This window comes from Schistocerca piceifrons, chromosome 1 (genome assembly GCF_021461385.2).
Source record: "Schistocerca piceifrons isolate TAMUIC-IGC-003096 chromosome 1, iqSchPice1.1, whole genome shotgun sequence".
Classification (NCBI taxonomy): Eukaryota; Metazoa; Arthropoda; class Insecta; order Orthoptera; family Acrididae; genus Schistocerca; species Schistocerca piceifrons.
This window is the reverse complement of record NC_060138.1, coordinates 673,345,557-673,363,608: the sequence shown is the minus strand read 5'-3', so window position 1 is coordinate 673,363,608 and position 18,052 is coordinate 673,345,557. Positions and strand designations below refer to the sequence as shown.

Sequence of the window (18,052 nt, the reverse complement as noted above, 5' to 3'; positions counted from 1 at the left end):
GGAAGCAATATATTCGATACCTCATCCAGAAATGCACCCTCTTGAAACCTGGCGAGCAAGCTACACCGCAATGCAGAGCACCTCTCTTGCAGAGTCTGCCACTTGAGTTTGCTAAACATCTCCGTAACGCTATCACGGTTACCGAATAACCCTGTGACGAAACGCGCCGCTCTTCTTTGGATCTTCTCTATCTCCCCCGTCAACCCGATCTGGTACGGATCCCACACTGATGAGCAATACTCAAGTATAGGTTGAACGAGTGTTTTGTAAGCCACCTCCTTTGTTGATGGACTACATTTTCTAAGGACTCTCCCAATGAATCTCAACCTGGTACCCGCCTTACCAACAATTAATTTTATATGATCATTCCACTTCAAATCGTTCCGCACGCATACTCCCAGATATTTTACAGAAGTAACTGCTACCGGTGTTTGTTCTGCTATCATGTAATCATACAGTAAAGGATCCTTCTTTCTATGTATTCGCAATACATTACATTTGTCTATGTTAAGGGTCAGTTGCCACTCCCTGCAACAAGTGCCTATCTGCTACAGATCTTCCTGCATTCCGCTACAATTTTCTAATGCTGCAACTTCTCTGTATACTACAGCATCATCCGCAAAAAGCCGCATGGAACTTCCGACATTATCTACTAGGTCATTTATATATATTGTGAAAAGCAATGGTCCCATAACACTCCCGTGTGGCACGCCAGAGGTTACTTTAATGTCTGTAGACGTCTCTCCATTGATAACAACGTGCTGTGTTCTGTTTGCTAAAAATTCTTCAATCCTGGTCTGATATTCCGTAGGCTCTTACTTTGTTTATCAGGCGACAGTGCAGAACTGTATCGAACGCCTTCCGGAAGTCAAGGAAAATAGCATCTACCTGGGAGCCTGTATCTAATATTTTCTGGGTCTCATGAACAAATAAAGCGAGTTGGGTCTCACACGATCGCTGTTTCCGGAATCCATGTTGATTCCTACAGAGCAGATTCTGGGTTTCCAAAAACAACATGATACTCGAGCAAAAAACATGTTCTAAAATTCTACAACAGATTGACGTCAGAGATATAGGTCTATAGTTTTGCGCATCTGCTTGACGACCCTTCTTGAAGACTGGGACTACCTGTGCTCTTTTCCAATCATTTGGAACCTTCTGTTCCTCCAGAGATTTGCGGTACACGGCTGTTAGAAGGGGGGCAAGTTCTTTCGCGTACTCTGTGTGGAATTGAATTGGTATCCTGTCAGGTCCAGTGGACTTTCCTTTGTTGAGTGATTCCAGTTGCTTTTCTATTCCTTGGACACTTATTTCGATGTCAGCCATTTTTTCGTTTGTGCGAGGATTTAGAGAAGGAACTGCAGTGTGGTCTTCCTCTGTGAAACAGCTTTGGAAAAAGGTGTTTAGTATTTCAGCTTTACGCGTGTCATCCTCTGTTTCAATGCCATCATCATCCCAGAGTGTCTGGATATGCTTTTTCGAGCCACTTACTGATTTAACGTAAGACCAGAACTTCCTAGGATTTTCTGTCAAGTCGGTACATAGAATTTTACCTTCGAATTCACTGAACGCTTCACGCATAGCTTCCTTACACTAACTTTTACATCATTTAGCTTCTGTTTGTCTGAGAGGTTTTGGCTGTGTTTAAACTTGGAGTGAAGCTTCCTTTGCTTTTGCAGTAGTTTCCGACTTTGTTGTTGAACCATGGTGGGTTTTTCCCATCCTTCACAGTTTTACTCGGCACGTACCTTTCTAAAACGCATTTTACGATTGCCTTGAACTTTTTCCATAAACACTCAACATTGTCAGTGTCAGAACAGAAATTTTCGTTTTGATCTGTTAGGTAGTCTGAAATCTGCCTTCTATTACTCTTGCTAAACAGATAAACCTTCCTCCCTTTTTTTATATTCCTAAAAAGGATCCTAGAGAGGATATAAAATGTAGACTGGCAATGGAAAGGAACGTGTTTCTGAGGAAGAGAAATTTGTTAACATCGAATATAGATATAACTGTCAGGAAGTCGTTTCTGAAAGTATTTGTATGGAATGTGGCCATGTATGAAAGTGAAACATGGACGAGAAATAGTTTGGACAAGAAGAGAATAGAAGCTTTTGAAATGTGGTGCTACAGACGCATACTCAGGATTAGATGGGTAGATCACGTAACTATGGAGGAGGTACTGAATAGAATTCAGGAGAAGAGGAATTTGTGGCACAACTTGACAAGGAGAAGGGATCGGTTGGTAGGACATGTTCTGAGGCATCAAGGGATCACCAATTTAGTACTGGAGGGCAGCGTGGAGGGTAAAAATCATAGAGGGAGACCAAGAGATGAATACACTAGGCAGATTCAGAAAGATGCAGGTTGCAGTAGGTATTGGGAGATGAGGAAGCTTACACAGGATAGTGTAGCATAGAGAACTGCATCAAACCAGTCTCTGGACTGAAGACCACTCAACAGTTTCTCTTGTTAAGTCAATAGTCTATATATCGTCATTACAAAACGAATATATAAGCAAGTTTAGTATGAAAGTTTTTTGGATACCACAGCAATGAATTTATTAAAAGAAAGTGGCGTTTTCCACGTTTGCTGTATTAATTTTACTTGTTAACAGCTAGTTCTAGCCTTCTAGGCATTCTCAAGTAACTCTGTGGTTCTGCAGTAGAAAAGTATGCCTTACATATTGAAATGTTAGCACCTTTAAATTAGTGTTTTCTATTTGTTTTGGTCGATAAATGTTCTCTCATTGGTTTGACAGCTTGACATTTACAAATTTATAACATCTTTGTAAATATAAAGCTGTCAAACCAACAAGAAAGCAATTCTATTCTATACCTTTTTTAAATGTCAAGTAGTCAAACCAACAAGGCAGCATTTGTGAACCAAAAGGAATAGAAAACGTAAGTTTCAATATTTAAGATGTAGTTTTCCCTTGCAGAACCAGAAAAATCACTTGAGAATGGCCTAGAAGGCTGAAATTAATTGCGAACAAATAAAATTAATACAGCAAAAGTGGAAAATGGACCTCCTTTTAATATGAAAGTGTTTTCTGTAGATGATCTGCTAAAGAGGCCCTTTTTCAGTAGATCTGAGGAGGACAAAGTGAGCCAAATGTAACTCTAACAACAGGTGTGTGTGGGACAAGGCTCATTGATTTGGTTCAAACTGTATTGATAGAAGTTAAATGATCCTTTCAAGTTCATGGAATATTTTGTTGATTGGGCCATTGGAAAAGGTAAAATGTTCTCTAAAGACTTACGTGCAGAGATGAGGAAAATTCATGCAAAAAAGACAGGCAGGCACTGTATCCAATGGTTAAAAGCACAGACTTGGAAACTTGTTGTTTGGCAGCCTGGGTTTGATTTCTGCTTGTTCCATATTTTCTTTTTCTTTTATTTGTCACAGTGTTAAATAATTGATTATAAAATGTAAATCTATGTAAACAGTTCAATTTATATACATAAAATTACATTCTATACAGTTGTGATTACTACCCATGTAAGCCAAAAGGCAATAGGCCACAACTTTGTAGAAAATTGGTGTAATTGTGGTTGAAACTGCCGGTACATTTGATAGCTCTTCACTGAGATCAGTATAACGCTGACCATTGTAGTTGTACTAGAGAGGGCCTTTCTGCATGTCATCTCACTAAAGTCTTACCCCTTGTCGGTGGATTGTTCAACTCATTAGTGTGGTGGATTCATGCTAGCCATTTTTTTCTCGGTTATTCCATTTTTTTACAGATTTTGATGTAGGTTTTCTTTTGTTATTCTAAATTATCTCCAGTTAATGGTTTTTTTTTCGCCACGGTGCTCTAACTTAGTGTGGTCGTGCGGTAGCATTCTCGCTTTCCGCGCCCGGGTTCCTGGGTTCGATTCCCGGCGGGGTTAGGGATTTTCTCTGCCTCGTGATGACTGGATGTTGTCTGATGTCCTTAGGTTAGTTAGGTTTAAGTAGTTCTAAGTTCTAGGGGACTGATGACCATAGATGTTAAGTCCCATAGTGCTCAGAGCCATTTGAACCATTTTTCTTCTGCAAACAGCTGGAACAGTACACATAGTATCCTCTGCCTTACATGATCAGGTGACTTGCGAAGTATAGCTATATACTATATATGTAGATTTACATATTATTACATCTCTAATTGTGTCAATTTCAACAGTTCTAAATTTCTTCCTTCTTATTTTATAATAACCTGTGACACAGTGGTGTGTAGGTGTGAGGCTATGTTACCAACTTGGAGGGCATTTTGGAAACTGTCGTCTTGAATAAAAATTGTAATTTTGAAGTGGAAAGATGTTTCTCCCCTGCAGATGAGATGTAAGATGATGACATTAACACAAGCTGAATGTCTTGAGATCATCCTGATATCAGGAGAGAGGAGCATCTGTGTTATCACAGAGGATTACAACCAATCCCACCCACCTCCCAGACATACCACACATTACCCGCATATGGTGGTGAAACATCTTGCAAAATTCTGTGAAACGTGCTCTGTCACAGACAACTGAAAATTGAACAATCAAAAATGGCTACTGATGAAGCAACATCAACCAATGGTCTGGCATTGTGCACTAGAATAGAATAGAACAGAATACAAGTTTATTGTGCTGTAACATACAATTTCAAGTCATTGACTTAATGTACAGGAGACTCATCAAAACACAAAAAATGGTCTACAATTTTTCATATAATATCATTAGTATAAGATACTGTACTGGATATGTAATTAGTATACAACTAATATTTTTTTTTTAAAAAGTAACAAACTTTTAAAAATTAACATTCCTAAGTACATGCTCTCTCCAGCTCAAATCTTCAGGTTGTCCTTAATGAATTCTTCTGCTGAATAGTAACATTTCTGCACTAGTTTCTCATGGAAGGTCTTTTTCAGTGTCTCTAAATTTATACTGAGCAATTCTCTTCCTTTCAGTTTGTTATAAATTTTCATACCCATATACTATGGAGTTTGAGCATAAAGTTTTTAACGGTGGGTAGGCAGCATAAAATTATTTTGATTTTTGGCGCTGTAATCATGCTGAAAACGATTTGCTGCAAATAAATTGAGGTTACCATGTAAAAAGATAATCAGCTCATAGATATATAGCGAGGGAACACTTAATGTACTTAGTTTTTTTAGGAGTAGATGACTTTTCTTTTCTTTACTCTACATTGTGCATGTTTCTAATGATGGTTTTCTGAAGTTTCAATATTTGACACGTGGTTTGAATTAACCCAAATTACAATTCCATATCTTATTATTAATTTGAAGTAGCAGTGATATACTATATACTATATATATACTATATACTGGTAGCAATGTACAATATCCTCATTGCTAATGCCAGGCTATTTAATTTATTTCCAAGGTACAGTATGTGTGAGCCCCATGACAGATTTTTATCCAGCTGCAATCCTAGGAATTCCACACAGGTAGCTTCCTGGTTTTTGTGATTGATCTGACCATTATTTAATTCTGCTTGTTCTTTTTGAAATTGCATCAACTGAGTCTCTTTCCATGTTTAATTTTAATCCATTTAAATCAAACCAAGTATGTATTTTTTTCTACTTAATACAGTTTTAGGAATTTTGTCAGTGCTGTTACTTTCAATGATTACAGCTATGTCATCTGCAAACAAAACTGACACTCAGTAGTAAGTGGTAGGTCATTTATAATACAGTGCCCCTAATTCCATATTTTTTTCCTGTTTACAGGGTAACAAGGAGTGATTCACCTTTGATAGGTCATAAAAAATTCCTGTGGCATGCTGTGAGTTGTCTGACGATAAGTTAATTTTATCTGAAAAATGGTTTATTGCAGATACTGTGGTTCTTCTTTCATTTATATCTATACTGATTTTTTGAGGTTATTTTAAATTTTTCTAAAGAATTTTGAATTTGTATTGTGACTACCTTTTCAAACATTTTTGATAAACTGGACTATAGTTTCCCATGTCCTTTTGTGCCTTTTTTGAATAGTTGCTTAACTACTGCATACTTAAGCATATCTGGAAACTAACCTCCTTCAAGGGAATGGTTAAATATTGTAGATACTGGCTGTGCAAGCAAGAGTCCAAACCACAGTATTCACTGCATCTTGCTGGAAACTGGGGTCAATATAAATCACTAATGCGAATTTTGGCCAAATGTAAATGGTGCTCTTAAAAAATGCAAGTGTTGCTTATCACCAAGAACAATCCAAGTCTTCGAGTTAAGCTGCTGAGTGGGTGAACACAAGCTGGACGAAATCATCATTCCCTCTATCACATATTGTTTACAGATGAAGCTAATTTTTGTATTAAAAGAGATGTAAATAAACAGAATCACAGAAACTGGCAAGATGCCAACCCTCACAGGATGGCTCCATCAAAGGTAGTTGGCACATTGAAAGCAATTAAAGTGGAATACAGAATTCCCATATTTTTGAGCCCTTCTTCATTCATGATACATTAACAGCAGCCCACTATCTGCAGTTGTTACATGAAGATGTACTGCTAACACTGCTGTGTGAAATGGTACAATTCCAACTTCCTTTCAGCATGGTCGCACCTCATGGGCTAACTGTCAGGGATTACTTGGAGGCTTATTATCCCTGAGGATGGATAAGTCATAGAGATCCAGAGGACTGGTTGCCATGTTCCCCAATTTATGACCATTACATTTCTACTTGTAAATGCATGCGAAGGCAGCTGAGCATGCACTGAAGTGCAGAATGAAGATCAGAAATCTTGCCCACCTCAGTGAGCGGACTTTTGATGCTTGTTCTCATATTGTAATACGTATGTTGGTTAAAGTCTTCGGGGAATGGGTTAAGTGGAAAACTACCACCTTAAAAACATGCTGGATGACACGTCCTGTAGCCTTTGTGTTATTATCAGCATGTGCCCAGTTCTGTACAATGCGCAACATAACCCAAGAATGAATAAAGCTCTGCTCATATGAGAGGCACCATTGTTTTTCTCGTTTAATTCCCTATCTGTTTGATAAGTCATGTGTTCCTCTTTCCATTTGAAACTTAAGTTTTATCCAAGATGGGGTATTACAAAATGGCTGCCATGTTAGTAACAGCTTCATAGGTTTTACACCTCTCATCCACTCATACTACTATAAATTTCTGTCATCCACTTGTTATTATTTTTGGAAGGACAGTTCCACGCCTCTGGGTGACTCTGTATTATTCTGTTACGTTATTTATTTTTGTCAGGTTTTTGTAACTCCTCCATATGGTGTGAGGGTGGTGCGGTGTACCGGTATACCTGTATTGTTTCAAGAAGTACCTTGTATTTATTTTTAAAATCATACTTTGTTGTTTATCTGAGATTTCTTTCATATCATTACTTTAAGTGCAGTATCCTTATTGGTAATGAAACGTATGTATACCTATGTATTCTGGTAGTAAAAGACTATACTGATTACAGCATTGTTTAGCCTTCTTTCTTTCTACTTACATGTAATACTCCAGCAATAATTCAATGACCCAGTAACATTCTATGGGTAATGGTCAAAATTTGCTCATCTTCAACAAAATGGGGCTCATGGTATGTTCAGCTCATCTCTGCCTTCTTCTGAATAAGAGAACTGAATATATACACGGCTCAGTCTACATACAAGCAAAGATTGTATTGCGATGACTTCTGGGTCTTTCAGGCTTGGAAGTGACTGCCATTAGTTAACCAAGTGTAACTCTAAATTAGCTGTGTACTATCTTTTATGATAGTTAATATAATCTCTACACCTAGATAGGCAGTACTAATTCTTATTGTTAGTGTACATTGTGGCTCATTTTGCTCCTCAGACATTATGGTGTCTAATCAGATTTGAAATCATCATGAGAGAGTTTGCCAATCCACAAGAAAATTACCATAGTGAACAGGCAAAACAAACCATTTTTCTAATATTTTTCATGACCTAGAATTGATAGCCATACTCTATAAGATGATTACTGAACTTAAATACCCATGAAGAATCAAAGTTTCATTTTTAATCAGTGTTCAGCCTCTAGTTTTGATGTTGGCCAGTAGGTACTTTCACAAGAAGACAAATATTAGATTCTTAATACTAGATGGTTGTTACTTTGCTCATTGATACCTTTGTTTAATAGTATCATTTTCCTGCTTAAGAGGACAACATTAATTTTGTACAGAAAGTGTGTGGGAATACAAACATATGCCAAAAGAAAAGTGTTCTATTGTCTTTCTTTTTTGTAACCTGAATTCACTGTTGCATTGTTTAAGTCATTGCACATCTTTTTCTTCATTGCGGATTGGAAAATGGTATGTGACTGTTTCCAGGCTTTATTAAGAATATGAGTAACAATTTTAAAAAAAATGCTTTACAGGTGAGTCCATTGAAGAAAATATTAGAAGAGAAGTAGCTGAGGAAGTAGGTATTGCAGTAGAAGCCATACAGTATGTTAGCTCTCAACACTGGGCTTTTCCAATAAATAGCCTCATGATTGGTTGCACTGCAGCTGCAGAAGAACAGATGGTACATATCAGAAGAAAAATTCACTTGAGAAAATTATAAAATTGCAAGGAGACAGAATGGCTGGCCATTACTTACCTTCATCAGAATTCCAAGTTCTGCCATGTGACATATTCAGAAGTAGAAAGAGCTTTCACAACTGTTTGTTTCTTCCCAGGAAGAAAACAGGGTGGTCAAAGACATAATGTGTAACTTATTGATTTGTTTCGTACGCTGTAGTTTTGTCAATTTTCCTCTTTTGCCTTGCTTCTTCTTGATGACTGTATGTAGTGAATTGTTATTAACTAATATACACATTACAATAGACTTGGCATTTCATTTTTCTTCTTATTCATTATTTTAACAAGTTCAGATTTGAAGATCAGATTTTTTTAGAATATATCGAGGGTCTACATCCTAACACAGATCGGTAAGCTATACCAAATTGAAGAAATTTCAAACATTTCACAAGTAGCACTTAGCATCAAAATAACTATAGATCTTCACAACCAACAACAAAATATTAACATATTAAATGATGATACAGTAGCTGTAACAATTGAAACCTAGTCCACGACTTATGAAAACAACATGATGTTTAAATACCAAATGCTTGCCTTTGACTGTGGTTTTTATGTGACACTTGTCCAAAGAGGCACATATTACAAAAATTAGAAAATCATGAGACTGTTAAATTTTACACATTAACATAAAACACCAAAGAAATATAGAAAGATACAATAGTCAATGAAGTAAGTTTGTTTAACCAAAAACTGTATAACTATAAAATGGCAAAATAATAGGTACGACTTTATGAGAGGGCAGTTGTAAATGTCCATGTGGATTCCTGAAGACCCCCAAGAATTTTCATGAAAGTGAAATTTTCTGATTGGAATAATTAACAAAACTAACAAGAGGATAACATCACTATTGATTTTAATGGAAGGGCTGTAAATAATCAAGTAGAGGTAGCAGATATGTTTAATAACAATTTCTTAATGCTTAATAACTCAACCAATGTAAGCAGGGGAGATACTTCTGACTGGGAAGAAATAATTTATGGAGTTCCACAAGGCTGAATCTCAGGACCACTATTGTTTTTCATGTATGTAAATTACCTTGTTCTTTTTTCTGATGCCACTAATGTATTGTTATCAGTCCAATCAAACATACAGCAACAGAAGAAATGGTAAGTAATGTTCTTAGAAGTATTATTGAGTGGTTGTCTGTGAATGGTCTCATTCTCGGTTTCAAAAAGACACAACATATTCAGTTCTGCACATCTAGAGATGCTTCACCAGTGATAAATGTGAGACATGGGGAGGAAATAATAACTAGGGTGGAAATGTCAAAATTTTTAGGTGTCCGTATCAATGAGAATTTAAACTAGTTAAAACTCATTTCGGAATTCCTAATACAACTTAGCTCAGCCGCATTTACTTTGAATCGTTGCAAATTTTAGGAAGAGACAAATCATTAAGTTGCATAGTATTTTCATTCATTAATGTCATATGAAATAAAGTTCTTTGGTAAGTCATTTTTAAGGAAAAAAGTCTTCATTGCTAAAAATATGCAGTAAGAATAATATCTTGTAGACATCTGTTTAAGGTGTTACTCATTTTGACTACTGCTTCACAGTATATTTGTTCTCTCAGTATGTTTGTTGTAAATAATCCACTGCAGTTCAAAGGGAACAATGATGTACATAATTACGATAGCAGAAGAAAAAATGACATCCATTACTCAATATTAAGGTTTTCTTTAGCACAAAAATGGGATTTTTTTTAATCAGTTACCCAATGGTATAAAATGTTTGACAGACAGCAAAATTAAAATTGAAAGCAAACTGAAGAAGTTTCTCCTTGAGAGGTCCTGTTCCACTGAAGAACTTCTAATTTTGCGGTGTGTAAGAGATGCAATGTGTAAGAGATGATGGCTAGTAACTCACAACAGTACTAAAAAAAACCTATCAATCAGGTAAAAGGGGAAGGTGATAGTTAATGGAGCACAAGTTCACATCTCTGGCATCCAAGAAGATAGTACTGGGTGGGATAATCCAAATGATCCATGTTGTGTTGCAGGCACTAGAGTTCCTTGACTAGCTCAGTAACTGGATAGGGGTTGTGCCCAAGGTGGACAGTTCTCCTTTGTTGTTTCATGTACTCCGCCAGTTTAACTGTGGCCATTTGTACTAATACATAAAAGGAGAAATGTTGATTAATGTTGTTTCCAAAAATCTCAAAGTGCTTGACCAATTTAATTCATATTTTTACATGATATTTTAACAAACATTCTGATGGACATCAGCTATAAAAGTTATTGACTGATTTACTGATCCCAAGTGATTTACCCATTCATTTTAATTGAATTGAATTCTCAGTCATGATTTCAGCTGCAATAATGGCAAACTCGGACATTCAAATACATTGGAATGGATTTATAATCAGAGTGTATTTCACATGACAGGTTGTGTGTTTCCCTTTCACAAACTGATGGTTCAGGAAACCAGTATCCAGAAATAAAAAATGTTGTGTATTTGAAATTTTGTAATTGTATTGATTATAACTGAAAAAACCTTTAAAACAACAGGAACCAGTAATGAAAACAAAGAAGTCTTTTTCATTCATATTCTATATGATTTATTCTGATACATATATCTGTACCTTGAAATGGGTGAAGTCACAATGATAAGCTGAGATTTGTGACCTGACACATTTCCATGGGATACCCCAGATTAAGTGTATATTTAATTCCTGTACAAATTTAGCAATGAAGAAACATTGCTAAGTTTTATAGTTACTATATAAAATGTCATGTATTAATCTAATCTAATCTAATACAGTGAACATATGTTCTTGATAAACAACATGTATGGTTTCACATGTTACATCACTTTTGATGTTGTTGTATTTACCAATGGTTGGGTTTGGAATAAATGGTAGCGGATGTGAGTGCATGTTACAGATTTTACAGCAGGAATGATTGCAGGTGTAGCAACCTGGAGGCAGAGATTATAATTCCGCAATATTATATGTTTTGATTTGGAGCTCAGATGGTGACAGGATGTGGTGGTGGGTTGTGTTGGAAGAATACTTGGGAGAGATAATCTCATTTCAGGATTTGCCTTAAAGTCGTGGCCATGGCAGCATGAGGTATTGAGGCATTCAAAGCCTGGATAGTACTAGGTGAAAACCAGATACTGTTTTCTCTACTTTTAAATGTATCAGCAGCACTTGGACTTTTGCCACCTGAAGGTGATTACTGGCCATTCTTCATGCTCCTTGCAATTATGCAGATGGTATTTGTCTACAAATAGTTATAAGATTACATTTTTCTGTTAAAAGCGACCTTAAATAAATGATGAGTTATTCTATTGAAAAATCGCTTATAGCTTTGTATGTATTATGAGATTTTTACTTGAAAGATAAACAGTCTCATTAATATGGTGCTCCTCTTTTAATTGTTTACTCATCCAATGTTTTGTAATTTTGTTTAGCTCTCCATTGATCATGAAGAATTGGAAGATGCCAAGTGGTTTACACCAGACCAAGTTAGAAATGCTGTGCAGCGTGTAACTCAGAAAAACAAGGAAGTTTTAAAAAATTCAAGTGAAATTTGGATTCCACCTCCAGGTGCTTTGGCTCATACTTTAATAACACATTGGTTGCAAACACATGAACAATGAACCATTTGGATTCTTATGGGCCACCTGAAATGTTTTCAACCTTCTTGTTTTAAATACTTCAGTTTATGTTGAACTATGGTATATTTTTTGCCAGCATGCGTACGGTGTATAGAGAAAATAGATTTTGTTGAGAAGTACAGAAAAAATGATAATATTGGGACAATGCTAAATTAAAATTACAATATCTTTACTTCTGTGTGTGTTGTCATCTTTTCAGCCCTTTCCCAAATGCAACATATCTTATTACTGTCATTTTTATTAATTCTTGAGGTTTTTTTTCATACTGTATATGGTTTATAATGCTGCTGGAATAATGAAAAGGGAATACATGAAAGCTGGTATCTTTTACAAACAGGTGCATATTTTAGTAGCACATTTTTTTCCAATTTAAGATCAAAATGATTCAAACCAGATTATGTTCCTGAAATTGATGATTGTCACCATGCCATACCGTTAACATTTCTGCCCCACATGAGGTAATAAGTTAGCAAAGCACACACCACTCATAGGTTAGGCCTTAGGCCTGTTCTGACTAGCCAAGTGTTACCTACAAAACAATATGTAGAGTGATCTATGTTTGTGGGACATATGGTCAGTATGTCACCAGTCTCTCCAACTGCTATTGCCAGTAGATGAATCCTGATGATGCCACTACTTCTTTATTCAAGTGGCTCCTAATTTGGCTCACAGGGGTTGAGTGGACCCCACACCAGACCTCCCTACCTGAGAAAATATCTGAGGAAGTACTAGGAATTGAAGGTGGTCAAGTAACAAGTTTCTTGCCTAATTTCAAATATGTTTGATTTTGATGTTCCACTGAAATGTAAACTACAGGTGATTCAAAATCAAAAGGACGAAAAGAAAGTATTCCAGTGACTACAATAATGACTTTGTTTCAGAAATACACATATAGACTAAAAGGTTAACTCTCACGTTTTAGGTTGACAACGGTGAAACAATGGAAAGCTGCCGTTGTTGTTCATCACTGATGTTAGTGTTAAAAATGGTAGCATCCATGATAGAAAACAAAGGAGCCCCAGGAAAGCCATGTGTCATGCCAGCGGAATAGGAAATGTGTCGCAACCAACAATGTGAACTGTTTTGTGCAAGCTTCTGCAGTTCAAGGCTTAGAGAGAATGAAAATACAACAGGTGCTAAAACCAGCCAATAAATCAAAATTGAGACAATTATGTATTGATTTCCAAGTGCAGATGGAGGTCAGTGGTGTCACAGATGGACTTGTGTTCTGTGGTTAAGTCACATTATGAGAGTATGGGTTACACAAAACCTGTGTGTGTGTGTGTGTGTGTGTGTGTGTGTTGTGCTTTTTCTCCACTTGTGGCCAGTTGACAGAAGAGGTACCCAACTTTGTTATTGTCATGACTTGCAGTTAGGTGTGAGTACTGGTATGGCAGCATAGGGTTGAAATATGAGCATCAGCATGCACTACAGTTGGAGATAATCAAAATGGGTGTGGACAAGTGAACAGAACTTTACTCAGAAAGCTGTTTTATCACAATAACATTAATAATGCTGCAGCTGTTCGTGAGTATTGACACATTAAAGGAATACAGAGAGGTCCTCTTTTGGCACTGGGGCTGAAGAACATGATTCAGAAGTTTGAATGAACTGGCGATTTGAGAATTGTTCCGGGGAGAGGCTAATAGGCAAATGCGCCAAAAAATTGTTGTAGAAGTTACTGTTGAACGCAATGTGCGATCCTCAAGCAGTGCACAATTTGTGTCACGACAGCTGAACATTCCATGGTTCATCATTTGAAAAGTGCTATGAACAGTTGTGGAAAGGTCTACATTAGGGTAGCATACTTGCCAAGAATTTATTACAGTAAACTAAATAATGATTGTCTTCTGTGTAAAAACAAATGAGTTAATCTGCCATTCTGAACTGTCAATTCTCATCTAGTATTCTGAACAGATTAGTAATGTTCTTGATTTTATTATGAAGATTAAGTATCTGTCATATGAAGATCATTGTAGTGGTTTTTAAGAATACATACAAAACATATGTGAGAAGTGTTGGTATATTTATTGAAGAGAAGAAGAAATTGTTTTATGTCATTATCTTCCCAGCATATAAAAGATTAACCTAAATGATTCATAGAGTTTCAAAGCAGTTTATTTACAACTGTATGACTTGAAATGAGGATATGAGAGGAACATCAACAAGGGCAAAACAACGATAATGGAGTGTCGTCGAATTAAATCAGGTGTACCTGAGGGAATCAGATTGGGAAATGCTATTTGGGGAGCAAAATAACTGATGGTGGTCAAAGTAGAGAGGACATAAAATGTAGACTGGCAAAGCCAACGAAAGCGCTTCTGAAGAAGAGAAATTTGTTGACATTTTGTATAGATTTAAGTGTCAGAAAGTCATTTCTGAAAGTATTTGTATGGAATGTAGCCATGTATTACTAGTTTAAACAAGAAGAGAATAAAAGCTTTCAAAATGTGGTGCTACAGAAGAATGCTGAGGATTAGATGGGTAGATCACATAACTATGGAGGAGGTACTGAATAGAACTGGGGAGAAGAGGAACTTGTGGCACAACTTGACTAGGAGAGGGGATCAGTTGGTAGGGCATGTCTGAGGCATCAAGAGATCACCAATTTAGTATTGGAGGGCACTGTGCAGGGTAAAAATCGTAGAGGGAGACCAAGAGATGAATACACTAAGCAGATTCAGAAGGATGCAGGTTGCAGTAGGTTCTGGGAGATGATGAAGCTTGCACAGGATAGTGTAGCATGGAGAACTGCATCAGACCAGTCTCTGGACTGAAGACCACTCAACAGTTTCACTTGTTAAATCAATAGGCTATATATCATCATTACAAAATGAATATATAAGCAAGTTTAGTATGAAAGTTTTTTGGATATCACAGCAATGAATTTATTAAAAGAAAGTGGCATTTTCCACTTTTGCTGTATTAATTTTACTTGTTAACAGCTAGTTCTAGCCTTCTAGGCATTCTCAAGCAACTCTGTGGTTCTGCAGTAGAAAAGTATGCCTTACATATTGAAATGTTAGCACCTTTAAATTAGTGTTTTCTATTTGTTTTGGTTGATAAATGTTCTCTCATTGGTTTGACAGCTTGACATTTACAAATTTATAACATCTTTGTAAATATAAAGCTGTCAAACCAACAAGAAAGCAATTCTATTCTGCACCTTTGTAAATGTCAAGTAGTCAAACCAACAGGACAGCATTTGTGAACCAAAAGGAATAGTAAACATAAGTTTCAATATGTAAGGTGTAGTTTTCTCTTGCAGAACCAGAAAAATTACTTGAGAATGGCCTAGAAGGCTGAAATTAATTGCGAACAAATAAAATTAATACAGCAAAAGTGGAAAATGGACCTCCTTTTAATATGAAAGTGTTTTCTGTAGATGATCTGCTAAAGAGGCCCTTTTCCAGTAGATCTCAGTAGGACAAAGTGAGCCAAATGTAACTCTAACAACAGGTGTGTGTGGGACAAGGCTCATTGATTTGGTTCAAACTGTATTGATAGAAGTTAAATGATTCTTTCAAGTTCATGGAATATTTTGTTGACTGGGCCACTGGAAACAGTAAAATGCTCTCTAAAGACCTACGTGCAGAGTATGAGGAAAATTCATGCAACAACTGGAGATTGCAGTAGTTACTTGGAGATGAAGAAGCTTGCGCATGATAGAGTAGCATGGAGGGCTGCATCAAACCAGTCTCTGGACTGAAGAACACAACAGCAGAATGACGTACGAAGAAGGCAGGTGATAAATGAAAAGATAGATGCACTCATGAAGTCTCCGGTACATTCCACAAATGTCAGTGTGTGTGCACTTCGTCACCCACCACACTTCAAACGATAATCCATTTCCACTCCTAAGTTCAGTTGCTTGTTCCATGGATGTGTGTCACAGCAGCAGCAGCAATGCATTCCTGCAGTTCTGGTTGTGTTGCTGGCACTGGAGGTACATAAAGTTTGTGCTTAACGTAACTCCACAGGAAGACATCATGACACGAGATCTGGTGATCTTGGGGAGCTCAACAGAGGAGCATTACCCAGACTAGCATGTTCTATCCAGCAGTGTGGCAATTCTCTATTGAGAAAAGTGTGGACAGTTGTGCTACAGTGAGGTGGAGCCCCATCTTCACTGTCTGCATGATGAAGAAAAAAGGGCCTTACACCTTTGTCTTGGATATGACTCCCATTCCAACTCCACACAGACTTCAGGCAGTTCAAAGCTCCACACTCCCATATGGTCACAGTTCACGTTTCCAGACCGATGGAAAGTTGCCTCATCAATGTCCCTGGAAAGTTGTCGTCATTTTCACAGTTTGCTGTGTTTGGGTACAAAACTGATCAGCAGGCATAATCATGGAGTCAATCTTGTTAGTAAATTACTTTGTTTTTGTACTCAGTCACACAAAATATGATGTCATTTGTGATGCTATCATAAGGGAGGACCATCTAGAGACTTCAGACAAGAACTGTTTAAGAAATACATCCAAGCTAAATGTTTTCCTCTTCAATGTTGTTCATTGGGTTCAAGGAATCATCTGTCTGGCATATTTCTTGGAGCTGTGGTTGGTGATGAGGTCTCTCTGTATATGCTCTGATGCTATAGCATCTTCTGCAGTGTCTCAACACCACCTGTAGTCCAGTGAATACCTTAAAAAAAATTGTGCCCAAAACCAAACAGAGACAAATATCTGCAACATTCGAGTGAACATGAATTCGCAGAATAACATCATACAACATGAGTCAATGCCAGAAACGCCACAACTCTACACATTTACTCATTCATATACATCATCAAAGTAGTAGAAGTTTTAGTGTGATACATTCACATGTGTTTCAGGTTCTTAACTCTCAAAAGTTGTGCATCCTTTCGCATTCTATAACTACATGCTATCACCAAGTTGCAGCGGTGCAGCATATTCGATATCATGATGCAGTGTGCTGCTTGACACAGTTCGGCAACCTGTATTTATGCCAAAACAATTTGTAAAAATATTTTGCTACTGACAAGAAAAACTGCAGAAATTTTAAAAGATATTTGTGATTTGTAGGGAGAAATAGTAATCATGATCAGTTAAAGCAGTTAAATACCAATTAAAAAGGTAAATTAGATATAACTAAACACATGACAGGCCAAACAAATGGTGATTTCAGATCTCAGCATGCTGAATTAAATGGAAAGATGGATTTTCATGAAAGGGGATGCCCAGTTTGAAAAAGCTCCTGGTGAGACAAAGGCTAAAATAAATCAAGTTAACATATTAGTGAGTCATGACAGGAAAAGCTTTGAGATAAACAAGAAAATATCAAAATTTCAGTCTGTTATCTAAATTTTAAAAGGGGAGTTATATTCCGAGATAATTAAGCAGTCTGATTTTGTGAGAACTGATTTAAATGATCAATTTAGAGATGTGAATATGGGCATAATAAAAGTAAGGAATTTACTGAGGTACAGAAAAAATTTCAGACACCCATTTTAGATGTAGTATTTCAAAACAAATACAGATCCAGACAAAACAGAAAGTTCATATTTCACTTTAACAGCACTGAAGGAATGTGTTATTAAAGTAACTGTACAAAAGGTTCAGCTAAATATTGAGTCATTTTTAAATACAACTTTTAGTTCAACTATCATCTCTGAACACTCTATTTGGCTGAAATTTTTAAAATTTATCACACATATACAGCTGGATTACTAGACTAAATATATATGTGATTCTGTGAACAATTTTGAACTAAACTGCAATGGCTTTGTTTGCTCATTAGTATTAGAGTGATCTGAAATGTGCGATTTTCATAAAGAATTTTGTAATCATAACTTAGTATTAGCGTTAAGAAACAGGATTATTCATGAAAGGATTCAAGTAAAATTTTCATTTTCTGTTCAAT

At 36.6% G+C, this 18,052-nt stretch overlaps 1 protein-coding gene across 1 annotated transcript in view; it reads left to right on the top strand.

Moving 5' to 3' along the window:
• The window catches only part of LOC124709068 (NAD(P)H pyrophosphatase NUDT13, mitochondrial-like), a 63,771-nt gene extending 51,429 nt beyond the window's left edge, over positions 1 to 12,342 (top strand). Inside the window, exons 4-5 of the mRNA XM_047240719.1 lie at positions 8,339 to 8,487; positions 11,960 to 12,342. Of these exons, the coding sequence (XP_047096675.1) occupies positions 8,339 to 8,487; positions 11,960 to 12,148 (338 nt within the window). The 3' untranslated portion in view covers positions 12,149 to 12,342. The remainder of the gene's footprint in view (positions 1 to 8,338; positions 8,488 to 11,959) is intronic.
• Positions 12,343 to 18,052: the final 5,710 nt, after the last annotated feature.